Source organism: Bactrocera tryoni, chromosome 3 (genome assembly GCF_016617805.1).
Source record: "Bactrocera tryoni isolate S06 chromosome 3, CSIRO_BtryS06_freeze2, whole genome shotgun sequence".
In the NCBI taxonomy this organism is placed as follows: Eukaryota; Metazoa; Arthropoda; class Insecta; order Diptera; family Tephritidae; genus Bactrocera; species Bactrocera tryoni.
The window spans coordinates 72,682,505-72,698,325 of record NC_052501.1 but is presented as its reverse complement, the minus strand read 5'-3'; the positions used below and the strand labels follow the sequence as shown (position 1 = coordinate 72,698,325).

Sequence of the window (15,821 nt, the reverse complement as noted above, 5' to 3'; positions counted from 1 at the left end):
TTGGTTTTATTTGACAAGATATCTTCAAGAATATGGTAAATTTATATTACTATTCTCCAACACGACGGTGCATTCTCCGAAAAAACAATTTACATTACAACATTGCTATAAGCTGCAAATTGTTCTGATCGGACTAATACAGCGCATAGCTGTCATACAAACTGAACAATCATGCTCAAGTCCTTCTGAAGAACTCTTTTTTTTTTTGTTAAAATCACGCCATCCGAGGCATTGCCACAATATCCGAAGTTACCACCACCACAGCTTATAGCTGCCAAAAAACTGACCGATTGAAATAAATATAAAGACCTTTTTATACCCTTCTCTGCTGTAAAAAATTAACCGAAGCTATAATACATTTCATAAGTACTGAAAAGCATGCTTGACTAATACAGTTTTTCCTTCCTTATTATATATTAAAAATGGAAGAATGTCTTTCACAAATACACCTGCTATATCCATAGACCACTATTTCAAGTTCAAGTAATATATAAAGTAGATTACTGCAAAAATACTGTCAAATCCTATAAGGAATTGTGAAAATCGGTTAGTATGTTTTACTGCCGGCTCTGTGCCGAATATGAGGATCTCAGTCTTGACTGTTAGCTATGCAGCAAATATTAGTAGACTATATTTGCAAAATGTAAAATATCTCAATAAGTTTATCTCGCTTGGCGTGACGTGAGAAGAAACCAAAACTAATGCTTATTCAAGAGAGCATATTTACACTCGTGGCCACGCAAGCCTTACCACTCAAAATTTGTAAGTATTGTACATATTTAACCACATTTTATAGCGGTACATTTTGCGGTATAGAAATTTTTTGTTTAGAAATTAGAGGATCCGTCCACGCTTCACTGTGGCTGATACATAGATAATACTACTACCATCTATATGATTTCTATTAGTTGGATTATAACTTTTTAGCCTCTATTTCTAGCTCTCATAAGTGTGTCGGGCTTCAGCGTTTACATGATGTTGCAACCTTGTGGTATGTTTTATACCTATTTTATGTGAAGAAATGATCTGATATGTAAGCATTTTCCGCAGGACTTTATTTTGGAATCATTTGGCTTATTTCGATGTATGACGGTGCAAAACAAATTTAATGTCCAAATGGGCTTTGATAGGGGTAACTCTTTTATTTGAGAAGACGATTTGTCAATTTAGCATTTTAGTTTTGAATAGTGTATGGCTTCCACTTTTAACTTTGCATTCGTCAAACCAAGATATTTCGCCGAGGTGGAGTACGGGAATACTTCATTCCCAACATATAAGGGGATATACGCTATCACTTCTTTGTTAGGGAAGATATGGATTGACTTCAAACTGCTGAAAGTATGTAATACCTGATTCTGGATTCTGCGCAGCAGGTTGAAAAAGCGGGCATTCAAGGCCCTAGGTTGATTAGAAGACTGCATTCTGTTCCAGGGATCATGTACTTCAATCTTACCAGCATGATGCAGGTATCATCTGCAAATGATGAACCTTGTGTGGCGGCATATGTGAATCACTGCAAATGGTGAGGGAATAAACCCCAGGACGCGCATTGGTAAACCTCTTATTGGCTGTAGCATATATGATTATAATTGATTCTGATAAAGCGGTTGCCAGGTAAGAGGAAACATAGTTACAATAAACAGACTAAATTTAAAATTTGCTTTTTTTCACAGTTATACATCAATTGATACAGCTGGCTATTTGGTTTTCACCATTTCTACCTCAATCTATATCTGTTAAGCTTTATGCCTATTTGTCACATTTTATTAGCAATACAAAGATGGTAAAGGCATTTTTTTATTGAATAATACTTGTTATTATTAAAAAATAATTCCTACAAAATAAAATACATGCATATAGAAACAATATATCTAGAGCTTATATGGGAAATGGAATTTAGCCGAAAAATAAGACTCTATCTTATGAAATTTTGATATATATTATTCAGTGTAGACACTATATCTGAAACTAATTATATTAAACATTTTAAAACCAAAATCACCTCAATCAGCCCAACCGTTCTCGAGTTTTAATCAGACTAACGTACAACGATTCATTGGTATTTATATAGATAAGTTAATGACATGTTATTAATCAAAAATATTAAAACTTAAAAACAAAACACATTCAGCTATGGATAAATCAAAATATATAGAAATATTGAAGAAAATCCCGAACGAACAAAAAAATCCAAAAAAAAAGTTTAAGAAAGTATAGTGGTAACCTTTGCGTGGCCACGAGTGGAGGAATAGTGTATTGGCGCTTCACTTTGGATTCAAAATAATACAAATAACTTCTTCTTTACCAATTCTGCCGGTTCTGCGACATGGAACAGGAAACTGCTGGACACATGATTCTGGATTGCGCAGCAATTTGGAGAAGCGGGCTAAAGGTCCTAGGTTCCATTTACGTGAACAGGGATCATATCACTTCAGTCGCGCCCAGCATGCTACTGGAATTGTTCAAGTTGCTGAACCTTTGTGGACATATGTGAAACTGCGGTGGGCACAATAAACCATAGGTCGCATTGAAAAACCTCAATTTTACTATCTATCTATCTATCTATCTATAATTGAGCTATAATTGCCAGAGAAACATACACAATAAACAGATTAAATATAAAATTTCCTTTTTTCTTCAGCTATTTATTGATAATTGGCGAAATGTATCCACTCATTTCTACCCGATCTCACAACTGTAAGCTTTTATGCCTAGCTGTCAAAATCATTACAAAAATTTTCTGAAATAGGCAGCTCTGAACAATATATTATAAGTAAATAACTACACATATGTATTATAAGTAAATAACTACACATATGTATAGACATAAACACTTATATCTATTATATAGTTATAAATTTATAAAATAAGCTTTATATATACATTCATATATATTAGGGTGAGCCTAATCTAACTGCTTTTATTTTTTCCTAAAAATTAAAATATTTAATCAAAAAACTCTAAAAAAATTTTGTGAATTTTTAAAATTTTCAAAACTTCTAAATATTTTATACAAATTTTTAAGTAGAAAAAATTACACTGCTATCGAAATTTTATGATTTTTTTTTTAATTTTTTTAAAAAATCCGACCTGAGATGTGAGAGCATTTTTCTTAAAAGCTCCAAAAGTTGCATTACTTTGAATGAAAAAAATGTTACATATTATTTATATGAGAAAACCGACCGACACCGTTTAAAATTAAACTAAAAATATGGTCCTCTGGTCTTTTCTGGGTTCATTTTTAGCCATATATATGATAGCTATATTTTTGGTCTACCCTAGTATAGCTATATCGCATGTCAAAAATTTATCACTATTACCTAAATGTTTGTAAAAACCCATCAATTTAATCTATACAACCATAAGCATACATAGCCAAAGCAAAGCGCCTGAAAATATGCTTCACCTAAATGTCATAAACTATTAAGACGTGTTTGTATAAGTAAATATCACTTGGAACGTGTCGGCTGTCGAGAGCATAAATATAACATACTTATATGCTAGCAGTTAAAGCTTTTATTACGGCGTTTTCGGAACAATAATTTACATACGCACACACACACACAGCAATAAAATCAACACATACAAGCATATTTCAAGGGGAGAAAAAGCAGATGAGTGAAATATCTTCTTGTGACAACGTCTACGCTCATATTCACACATACACATACATATATACAATGTATGTATATTATACATACACACATGAAAATATATACACATATATATACGTTCACACACACGCATACATCTTTATCTTGCCTTATCTCTCAGTTCGCTCCTTCGCTTACGTGTGCTTGGTGTCGCATTTCTTGCCGTTCCACCGCCTTTCCTCGATTCGCTTTCATTTTATATGCAAGGCATGAGCTGAGAATTCATCATGAGAATTATTGAAATTGAAAATGATGAATGTAAAATCTTGAAAAGAAAATAATAATAAAAAGAAATTTCAACGTTGACAAGCACTCAGCAAACAAAGTGGAGACTGTGATAGCCCAAAATATTATATATGCATGTATATGCTTGACTGTGTCTGAGTGTGTGTGTGTAGCAACAATATTTTGGCTGCTAAATCAACTGAGTGACTTCTGATCAGCAAAAAGAAAATAAATTTTCTCAATTGCTTTGTCCTTTGGCTTAGAAAACCAACCATTTCACTGGCATAACGGACAAATCAATTTTATAGGCGCTTTGTATGTATGTGTATTTGTGCATTCAACTATTCATCTACATAAATAATTCACCATTTTTCCTTTATACGTGAAATGCTAAGAGAATATTGCGCTAGTGCAGATAAAATTTCAAAGGTCATTCACATTGAAGCTGTGGCTCTAGAAGATGATGACTTCATATTTGAGTGCTTTGATCCTGCTTTTAGCACTGTTTATGTGCTTTTAAAGTTTGACAAAAAAAAATCGGAAGAAATATATCGATATATTCTTTCAACTATGAGGATCGACATTCTAAGCGATTCATGTACGCACTAAGGCTGCCAAGATGCACCCATTGCCAGACGCATAGATTTCGCCTTCAAAGAAGCGTCCACAACACCAAACGGGGTTGCACCCAGAGATAACCTACTTATGGGAGGAAGGCAACAAACGTTGGATCACACAGCGACCAGCACAGCGTCGAGGCCAGAAAGATCCGTTTTGAGTCAGCTAAGAATGACATCTCACCGAAATGGCTGGCAAGCTAATATTGTTCTCACCTTCATCTCGTTAAAACCGTGGCAAGTCTTCGAGTAAGTTAAGACACGTCGCTATATTTTTGGCCATACAGGTTCAGTTGAGACGAACTCCCGAACATAAGCTCTCATAAGGACTTATAGCCTTTTCGCTCTGTGTATACACCTAGGTTAATTTTTAGCCATAAACTCTCGTGTGGCCTCATATGGGATTCAAATGGCGCATCTGTTACAATGCGCGGAGATAGTGGCATGACCGTTAGAATAAAATGAACACATCACAACAACACAAAACGACAAAACCACGATGGTCAAGATAAGGAATAACAATATAACAGAAAACACAACAAAACAATAATGGTGAAGATAAGGAATAAGGAACCGTCTTTCGTAGACGTAGTAGGATATTTAGATCACCTCTATTAACCACTACTCTCAAACAGTACCAAATTAGATAAAAGACAGCCTTAAGGGAAACTACAGCTCTGAGACTAGTTCGCGTACATATCGACAGACGGAAAGACAGACAGAGAACTGTAGCTATGTAGAAAAATTAAAGATTAAGCAGATTAAAATACGAACAAATTATGTTTCGAGAACGAGAAAAACGGGTGTAAAGTTAAACTGATAAAGCTGCTTGAGCCGATTAGATACATTTTAGAATACCATAACCGAAAACAGTTGTAAAATATTTATTTAAAATTTTAGTATGGGATTTTTTGGGAGATAGACTATACAAATATGCGAAAAATAGAAAAAAATATTGTATCCATTTAAATTCTCCTATCCCTTACTAGCTAACTTATTTTGTAGCAAACAAATCTTCGAGTTTTATTAAATAAACACCATAACTTTGGCTTCTAATTTAAATCCATTTGCAATTTCACTAACAAATCTCAATTCTTTTGCAACTAAAATCTCTTTTTAACGCTATTAAAACTGTGAATTACTCAATTTAAGGGATTTTATTTCGACGCCCGAATTTTGGCAGCAAGAAACGCCAACAAGTTTAGCCTTTTAAAAGTATGTGTGCCTACACGCATACATATTTACATATATAAACTAGATATATGTATATATGAAACTCATATGCCAACTCCCGCGGCGTTTGATTCGTTGCAGTCGCAGTTTTAACCAGGATTAGAGTTAAACCTTACAAATTTGCAATTTGGCTAATATAGAGCATTTTCTCCGGAAATAAAATTCATTATATATTCAGATCGGCTTTCGCTTTTGTTATAAAATACGTTTTAGTCGATAGATGTAAATATAAATATATATTTCTTGAATACGCAAATATATTTTTATAAGTAAGTCTACTTAATTCTTAGGAATAAGTATGCACCGCTGTGCAATGTAAAGAAAAATTTTGGAAATACATTGTTGGGCAGGCAATTTTTTCTGCAAACCAGTGGCAATTACAATTGAACGCCATACAGCAAAAGCATAAGCCTATGAATGGTACAAAACCTCAAAAACGGTTGAGAGATCTGCCTTCGACTTCTTCAACTGCAGAAAATCTTAAAAAAGTGAAGAATATGGCGCTTGAAAACACTCAGATAAGTGTTAGAGAGATGGCAAGAGAGTTTGAAATCTCTCGTGAGTTCGTTCGCATAATTTCTGTGAATATTTTGGGTATAAAATATTTTTTTGCTCTACGCGTCCCGATAAAGCTGATTTTTTTCAAAAAGAGTACCAGAAACAGTTCTCTTTGGACATGCTTGATCGAGCGAATTCCGATTCCACATTCATGAAGACCATTACAACTGCAGATGGGATATGCGTTTATGAGTTTTACATTCAAGCAAGTCAACAATTACCGGAGAGTAAAAACGAGCCGAACCAAAAAAATCACGGCAAAGCCGCTCAAAAATCAAGGTTATACTCATTATTTTTTTCAAAACTCAAGGTTTGGTGCACCATGAAATTATTCCGGAGGGACATACAGTCAATAAGGAGTTCTATTTGGCCGTATCGAAGCGTTTGTGTGGGGATATCCGTCGAAATGCACGGAATTGTGGAACAACAATACAAAAATCATAAATGCATTGCAGACAATAATTAATGCTCGCTCATTTTGAAAACTGGTATACTACAAATATGAATTTAATGTTTTTAGTAACTCCGAAAAAATCCGAATACTCCGAATCTCTCACAAAACTCACAGTTCGAAAACTGATGTACTGCGAAGGTAAATTTAATATTTTTTGTAACTCCGAAAAAGTTCGAAGACTCCGAATCCCCCACAAATCTCACGAATGCATCACAGACAATAATTAATTCGCTCATTTTGCAAACTGGTATATTAAAAACTTAAACTGCATGTTTTTAGCTACTCCGAAAAAGTCCGAAAACTTCGAATCGCTTAAAAACTAAATTTCTTTACGTTAACTTCAGAACTAGCATAATGTGTGCATAAATTTTGATATTTTTGCTATGTCGAAAAAGTCCGAAAGACTTTGTATAACGTATTTATCACACTTGTTATGTTTGCATATTCAAATTGGTGTCATGTAAGCATATATTTTGATATTTCTACTACTCCGAAACTCTACGAACGACTCCGAATAATTTAGTTATCAAATTTATTATGTTTATACATTTAAATTGAGTTGAATTTGCTTTCAGTGTGGCTGCTCAAATGATTATATATTTGAGCAATTCACAACCTGTCGTAAAGCATCGTAAAATCGTAAAATTATAAATTTTTACACTTGTTTTATTATAATTTTACGATTTTACGATGCTTTACGACAGGTTGTGAATTGCTCAAATATGTAATTTAGTTTCAATGTTATTTATATCAAGTCTTCTTACTGAAATTTATATGTATGCAAAACTATTTATGTTTAGATATGTATATAGCAATTGCCTCAGCTAGCTAATAATCTCACTAGTGTTATTTCTAAATATTTGCTCTAAATAATTACCTCAAATATTTGCTGTATAAAAGTAGCTTCTATTTATTTAGCATAGGTGACAATAAGAAATTAAATTAATTCTCGCTATATTTTGGTTTGAGCTGCAATCAGCAGGCAGCAGTGCGTATACGCAACTTTGTTATGTAAATAATATTAATTGGAAATCTATGTTGAAATAAAAGGCGATATTTATTGTTTTGTTGATATTTAAATAACAATTTATTATTGCATTTTGTTAACAAACATTTGCTTTTAATTGCAACAGCAAGTTTCAATTCATAAAATTCAACTGCACGGCTGAGAGTATCATCGTTCTCAGCTATCTAATGCGGAAGAAGGCACACAATGTTCAGTGTTGACAACGACACAGCGGTGGTGTTGTATTTGAAGTGTTGAATTGAGTTGTTTTCGGTTATTTATTTCCTTTATATATTTATTTAAAGATTTCTCACAAATTTCAGCCAAATATCATAGCAATTTGAAGCGAAATACGCTAACGCTTACATCCACTGCTTGCCATTACGATCCACTGGCGGTGGTGGCGCACGTTGACCGCTACCACTATTATTATTACCACCCGCCGACTGCTGTCTTGTGGTCTTCGGCTGCTTCTCATTTTCGATGCTAAAACCGCGCGTTAGCTCGGCACGCTGTTCCTTTGGCCTTGCGCCACCGGCCAGCTGCATAGGACTAACGTTGACCACCGAACTGACGTCGGAGACATTGTCAGCATTGGTGTGGAAGTACTGTTCGCTATCCGTATCCATATCATCCAAATCGACCACATCGATGTCGAAGGAGTTGGTATTACCGGTAGGTCCAGTGTAGCCCGGTCGACGTCCATTGTAACCGAACTCTACAGAAAATGGCGTGTGACGACTGCCGGTTCTTTCAATTGCGCCGCTGCTTTTGCTCACATTGCTGTGTACATAGCTAGGTGGCGCTTGTGGTGCAGTTGATTTCTTCACCGAGCCGCTTGGTCCACTAGTAGTCGCGCTAATTGCTTTGCCAGGTGCTTGCGCTTTTGGTGCAGGCGCTTTCGTGGACTGTTGTTGCTTGGCTAAAGATGAGGCGGAGAGTGACAATTCGTTGGTGGGCTTGTTAGGTTGCTTGCCGCTATTGCTGTTCACCTTGTTATTGCTATAAGCCGGTGGCTTGCCGCCCTTATTGAGCTCTATTTCCGGCGCGGTCTTGGCACGTGTCAGCGGTGGTTGCTCCGCTGGTTGCAATTTCGACGGCTTGTTTTTCTTCAAAAATGTTTGCTCTTTATAGCTGGGTGCTTGTTGTTGGTGGAAGGCACGTAGTAATTCGCGCTTTTTCATCTCAGCCGTTCGGCCGTGTGGTGTATCATAGTGATCATCGATCTCTTCACTTATCTTATTGAGCAAATCTAGTAGTGTTGAGGTCTTTTCATCCTCGAACTCGATCGGTATTGGCGACTCAATGCCTGTACGTGAAAAGGTGGGACTGAGCATGATGAGGCTGTGCAGCAAGTGTAAATAATTTTAGTTTCAATTCGTACGTGATAATTTACTAACTTACCGCTTCGCCTCTTCAATCGCCTTGCCAAGATGTTGCAAATTGTCCGCATCGTGATAGTTGCTGCAGCGTCCAATCTGTGAATTCTTGGTCACACCACGCAGCACCACGGTCCATTTGTGTGTTGCCGATTGCGCGGCCACAGTGCGTGCCACACGACGGAAACGTTCGAGCGGTGTTTCATTGGGATCGCGCGAGGGCTCTTTCTCGATTTTGATTTCGTTGATTTCGCCTTCGCCATTCACATTGAAGTTGGCATCTTCGGCGTAGACGACTTGCACTGGCGCAACCTGGAAGCCCTTCATGAGACGACGCTCCCACACTTTGTTGCGCTTGGCACGTGACGCTGCAAGTAGTATATGTACATATATATGTATGTTGAAAATAGTTATACAAAATTGTATGCTTTAAAAAATATATTTGTTTTTTGATTTATAAAGGTAGTTTTTACAATATTTCGCAACTCCGAAAATTTCGGAATAACTCCGAAACACTCCGAATCTTTTGTTACCTTATTTATTATATTTTAACCCTTCAAAGTCTTTCCAAATTATTAAATTTAATTTTTCAGCGATTTTGAAGAGAGCAAAACATTCCGAATGGTAGATACAGAATGGTTTACGTCAATTAAAAATTATTTGTTTTGATTTATAAAGATATTTTACAAAATATTTCGGTACTTCTAAGGATTCTAAAAACTCCGCATCATTCCGAATTTTCTGTTTCCTTATTTTTTATATTCTCACTCTCCAAAATCTTTCCAAGTTATAAAAATTTCACTTTTCCTTTTTGAAAAGAGCAAACCAATGCTAGAAACAAAATGGTTCATGTTAATTAAAAGTTATTTGTTTTGATTTATTAAGATATTTTACACAAAATTTCGCTATTCCGAAAATTTCGGAGTAACTCCGAAACACTCCGATTTTTCTTTAACCTTATTTATTAAATATCAACTCCTCAAAGGCTTTCCAAGTTACATAAATTTCAGATTTCATCGAGTTCGAAGAGAGCAAAACACTCTGATTGCTAGACGGACAACTTACAACTCTCAGTTACACTTACGTTTCTCACGCTTGCTCGCGCTCGAGCAATCCAAACCGCTATTCTCAAACACATCCAATATCTCATAGCGCATTGTCGATATCTCGCATTTCAGCTCATTAATGTCATCCTCGGTGACGGGATTCTCTTCGAATTTGCGATGCTCCGCCGAAATGAAACGCCAAACCAACGAGCGCATTATATTGTCATAGGCATTATCCTGATCCTTAAGTTGACGTTTCTGCGAAATAGCGATTAACAATTACCCATAAGTATCAAATATTACAAATCCGGCCATTTAATGCCTAATTAGCTGTACCTTTGAACGCTTCTTATCGATCTCCTTGCTCGATTTGCGAAACACTCTGATTAGCCACTTAGCCGAAGGCATTATATTGAAGGGTGGCGGCAAAGTGGCGCTGTCCTCAAAGTAACTCATCCACAATTTGGTGCGTGCGAACTTCCACTCAGTGTCCGAGTGTTCCTGTAAGAAGACAAAGCTTGAGCCTTGGTAGAGCACGTAAGTAGGTGATAAAAAATCTTAAACTACAGCTTTTGTGCCTACAAACAGTGCACGCATAAATCAAGCATTGAATGGTAAGAGTGGCGTTGTGACGCCAACAAATAAATCTATTTTCTGGTCACAGGCAGACGCATCCTTCCGTTGGCGTTTTCATTGCGCGTACGTGATCGGCCGACCAGACGGTTTGTGACAATTGTTTGGTCTCTGCCTGCGTGAGAAGCGCATACTTTTTGCCACACAATCACGTCTTCGCTTTTGAGAGATTGTAAGGGAGTTTGGCGCGGTAATCAGTTCAACCTTTACGTGCATCTTCACCGACACTACGACGCCTTTATCAGTCGTCCTTTGTTCGTCGTCCGTTCAGCGCAGACAAAACGGTGACTTACCAGCTTGCTGACATATCAATTCAACAACTTGGTCATTCAACAAACGGCCGTCATTCCCACCCACTTCCTGGTAGTCGCTTCCAACTACAAATTATTCATTTGCACATATTTTTCTCTGTGAAAAGTCTGTTGTCGCTTGTCGCTCTGTCTTGTTGTTTGTCAGCGGTCCCTCCGGTCTGCTACAATCGGCGAGTTCATTTCATTCATTCGCTTAAGCAATTTCAACTTACATCAATCATGGCATATGAATTGGACATCATCGCGATGAGTAGATTCAACAATACAATCACATTGATGACGCTGTACGAGCCGAACATCAGCAAACCCCAGAAGCGTGTATATGATTTAATGCCGGTCAGCTCGAAATCGGACAGGCCAACCATGCCGAAACTGGCCCAGAAGAGTGATTGCGATGACTCGAAGAGGCTGCAAGATGGAGTTCAAATGTGAGATATATTGAAAGAAACTGTGTGTGAGTGATGACTAAGTAATGAATAATTGGAAATAATCTATGGCGGCTGGAATGATGAGGAAATGAAGGATTACACAGAACTGAAGAGCCCAAAATGAGTGAAGTCTTTGGATTGAAATATTATGCTACAACAAACTTAACGCAGACGATGGAAGATGGATAAGGAAGGAGCAAAGCAAATAATATTGTGTGGCAACCGTATTCGAACAACTCAATGTTGTTGAACAAATGAAGCATAGAGCGCTAAATAGTTATACTAAGTAATCACTCAACATTCGCTGTCTCACTTACTTTCCGAAGCGTCGCCACTTCATGCACGAATCGCCATTACCACCCCAATCGGCTGAACCATCTGGCATGCTATAACATTTACTCTTCTCTAAATCGGCGAAATACCACAGCAATTGATTGAGGCCACAAGCGAAGGCGAACAACACCAAAGAGTAGATGAAGAAGAATTTCACAATATCAATAACCATGCGTCCGAGTGAGATCTGTAGCGGACCCAAGTGCGGATTGATCGAGAACAGATGTACCAGTTTGAGTGCTGAGAACACATTAGCGGCGGCTAGTAGACCCTCAGCGATCAACTGTGGATCGTAGTCGTCCCATTTTTCGCGTGGCACGTAGGCCATTTTCGGATCGTGGCGGATTTCGCTAGTTTGCTGTATGTAGGCGAGAATTCTGAAAGCAGGAAATGGTTAATAAATACTTTATTTGACTTGAAACGAAGCGGAAATATGTTTTAGGAAGAAAAGGAAAATATTTGAAGCTGACTCCAATAGACTGTTGGATCTTTTAAGAAGTCTTTTAATGGCAGAAACACTGGAAATTTTTCTATGTTATCAAAGGTCGTTTGGAGCTTCTTCTTTTTGGAGTTGTTCGAGGATGTAATTTAGGAAGGAAAACAAATTCGAAGTCGACGCTAGAAAGCTGTTGGATCATATAAAAGTTCTTCTAATGGCTAAAACAGATCTGGAGCTTTTTCAATGTAACGCAAGTTCGATTGGACCTTCTTTTCTGTGGAATTTCTGGAAGAAGAGATAGAAATGAGGCCTTCACCAATCAAATCCAGCAAGTATCATTCGGTGATCTTAAAATGTCAAGATTGATTCCTTTTGTTGCACTTACTATCCGAGTCTTCAATGCAACAGTTGTCCGAATGAATAGAAGTCGGCATATTCGCCATTCCGACCGGTTACCTGAGATAATAGACGGACTTCTTCATTTATGGCTGGGAAAATCTATAAATTTAGTTAAATATATTGGTTTTTTTTTATCTAAGATATTCCATCCTTTAGAAAGTGAACCAGTTGAAATATTTTTACTCTAGTCTATAAATTTAGATTTCCTAAAATGTTCTTTTTATTGCGTTGGACTGAACCAAGCACTGCTTATGTTTCATTGAACATGAAAAGCACTGTAATCACTTAGAAAGAACTCCAGACTTCCAGGAATATTACTGGAATCACTCGGATGGAACTCCGGATTTGCATGGATGCTTTTAAAATCACTCAGATGGAACTCCGGACTTCTAGGGCTATTTTTGGAATCACTCGGATGGAACTCCGGAATTGCGGAAATATTTTTGGAATTCCGCAGATGGAACTCCAAGACTTCTAGGAATATTTTTGGAATCACTCGAATGGAATGGATGTTTTTGGAATCACTCGGATGGAGCTCCGGACTTCCGGACTTTAAATAATATTATTGGAATCGGTAGAATGGAACTCCGGAATTGTGGGAAAGTTTCGAATTCCTCAGATGGAACTCCAAGATTTCCAGGAATATTTCTGGAATCGCTCGGATGGAAATCCGGATTTGCACGGATGTTTTTGGAATAACTCGGATGGAACTCCAGACTTCCACGAATATTATTGGAATCAGTCGATGGAACTCCGGAATTGAGGGAAAGTTGCGAATTTCTCAGATTGAACTCTATACTACCAGGAATATTTTTGGAATCACTCGTATGGATCATGAAATATGAAATATTTTTTTGTTAGTATCAAATTTATATTATCTACGCTTTGGTCTTTATTTTATATTCACTATGCTATTCATTGGGTAATTTTTTTATTTAAACTATTTTCAGTTTCAATCATTTTTATATCCGCCGCTTATGCTTACCTCAAACACATGACGCTCACGTACAAACTGTTGCGCAGAAAATCAATGAAGTTCCACATATTCCGCAAGTAGCTCTTCATGCCCACCGTAAATATCTCCTGCACCTCCTCCCACATGAAGCCGAACACATAGAAGACGACCAACAGCTCCAGCTTAGTCGGTGCTTTGCCACGCTGACGCAGCTGTTCTTCGGCCAACGTTTGCCGCATGCGTTCGGTGCCGAAAAGACGGATGACATCGTCGTCGGCACGTTGCGACACCAGGATTAGTATGACTGTTTGCCAAAGGAGGTGTTTGTGTGTATCAAAGTGTATGTGTGGTTGACAAGCGCAACGAGGCAATGGCGCGCCGGCACAGCGTTGCATTCAAGGACAGTGGACAGTGTTGGACGTGCGAACCAAGTGCAGTAGTCAGCAGAATGTTGAAAGCAGAAAATTATAGCAAAAAGTAGAATGAAAAAAAATCATTTGTTTGAAAAAGTGCAACCGAAATGGCTGAAAGGCAGAGAGAAGATAAATTGAGAAATTGAAAAATATTGCCGGGAATCTTTTCATGCTGCCAACATGTCTGCGCATTGTATGGCTTTGATAACTGCTTATTTGTTACGGCTGTCAAGCGCTTGTAGTCGTCACACTAAAAGCACTCCGTAACAATCTCATACACGCACACACACACTACCACAGACACGTTGTATTACGCACGAGTAACGGCACATAAGTCTATAAATATAATTCGATTTTGTTCTACTCCTGCCACAGTGACCACTGGCTTCCGCTTCCTGGCACTTTTATCTACAATAAGCTCATTGTTGTTGGTTGCCTTCTTTCATTTCTTATTTTGCAGCTACTTCATTGTTGGTGTTGTAGCTCGCAGCCACAATCCCGTGGGTATTTACTTCAGCCACTGAAGTATTTATTATTGCCGCTTTCTGTTTGACTCGATGAGATAATGTTCATAAATGGGTTTCTAAATGTTTGACAAATACTATTTGACTCAGTTGTCATTACTGGGGATGGTGTGTGCCACGCAGTGGCATATTTTGCTCGAAATGTGAAAAGTTAAGTTGAATTAAACAATCAGTAATAAGTGTTCATGCCTTCAAACGAGTCTCGGGTTTAAAATAGTAAAATAGCCTGGAACTCCTCCAATCTGCTTTTTCTGTAATTCACTTTCAACTTGGAAAAAGTGGCAACTATACTGAGTAAAATATAAGTTCAAAACCAAATTTGTTTCGAAGATCCACAGAGAACTGCTTTGGGTTCATTAGATTATTTTCACTTAAATATTAAATTAAAATAGTTGGCAACTCCGTTCAAACATACTTCTTCATTATGCTTAAGTACTACGTTATTCTATATATTTTTTATGTTTTAGCTCTAAATAGAAACCCAAGTGGAAACCCTTTTTTCAAGTATTTTGATATTTTATATATGGCAACTCTACTCATGCACATTGGTGTATTTTTTTTATTTTCTCCTACCTTATATCTGTAACTTATATGACAAACCCTTTTTAATTTCATGTATTTTATTTTTTTCATATGGCAACTCTATCCAAATACACATTTTTAAAATTTTGCTTGTTGTATAATTTTGTCTACCTTTATAACTATAACTTGCATGGCACTCCTATTTTTTCATATTTTTTTTTAATTTCTACATATGGCAACTCCGTTAATTAAATTTTGAAACGCTTATGCGTTCATTTCTAATTAACTTAATTTCTAATAAACTTTCTCTCTATAGCATGTTTGGCGACCTTTAGTCTATTTCAAGTATTTTAATTATATACATACATATGGCAACTCTGTCCAAATGCAAATGTTTGCATCCTTTGTTTTCTAATTTTATCATTCATTATCATTACTTCTATGAATTTTTTATTTCATGTACTTTAATATTTTACATGTGGCAACCCTATAAATAAATATTTTGTAACGCTTGAGCACTATTTTATAACTTCCTCAAACATTACAACCATTACTTATAAAGCAACCGTTTTTTAATTTCATTTTCTTTAATCTTTTACATCTGGCAACTCTGTCCATGTATAAATTTTCGAAGCGTTTGTGCATTATTATGTAATTTAGTGAGACTTTATGTCTTTATTATACTTTTTAATT

General features: G+C 36.7%; 1 protein-coding gene across 5 annotated transcripts in view; it reads right to left on the bottom strand.

Annotated features, from left to right (window-relative positions):
• Positions 1 to 7,796: 7,796 nt before the first annotated feature.
• The window catches only part of LOC120770591 (transient-receptor-potential-like protein), a 52,713-nt gene continuing 44,688 nt past the window's right edge, over positions 7,797 to 15,821 (bottom strand). For 4 of the 5 annotated variants that reach the window (XM_040098186.1, XM_040098184.1, XM_040098187.1 and 1 more), the window contains exons 9-15: positions 13,700 to 13,973; positions 11,861 to 12,253; positions 11,328 to 11,523; positions 10,508 to 10,672; positions 10,210 to 10,429; positions 9,151 to 9,493; positions 8,109 to 9,090 (exon numbers count right to left, since the gene is read on the bottom strand). In XM_040098186.1, the coding sequence (XP_039954120.1) occupies positions 8,109 to 9,090; positions 9,151 to 9,493; positions 10,210 to 10,429; positions 10,508 to 10,672; positions 11,328 to 11,523; positions 11,861 to 12,253; positions 13,700 to 13,973 (2,573 nt within the window). Of the gene's footprint in view, positions 9,091 to 9,150; positions 9,494 to 10,209; positions 10,430 to 10,507; positions 10,673 to 11,327; positions 11,524 to 11,860; positions 12,254 to 13,699; positions 13,974 to 15,821 lie in introns of all 5 variants that reach the window. The other variant, XM_040098182.1, reaches the window with a different exon arrangement.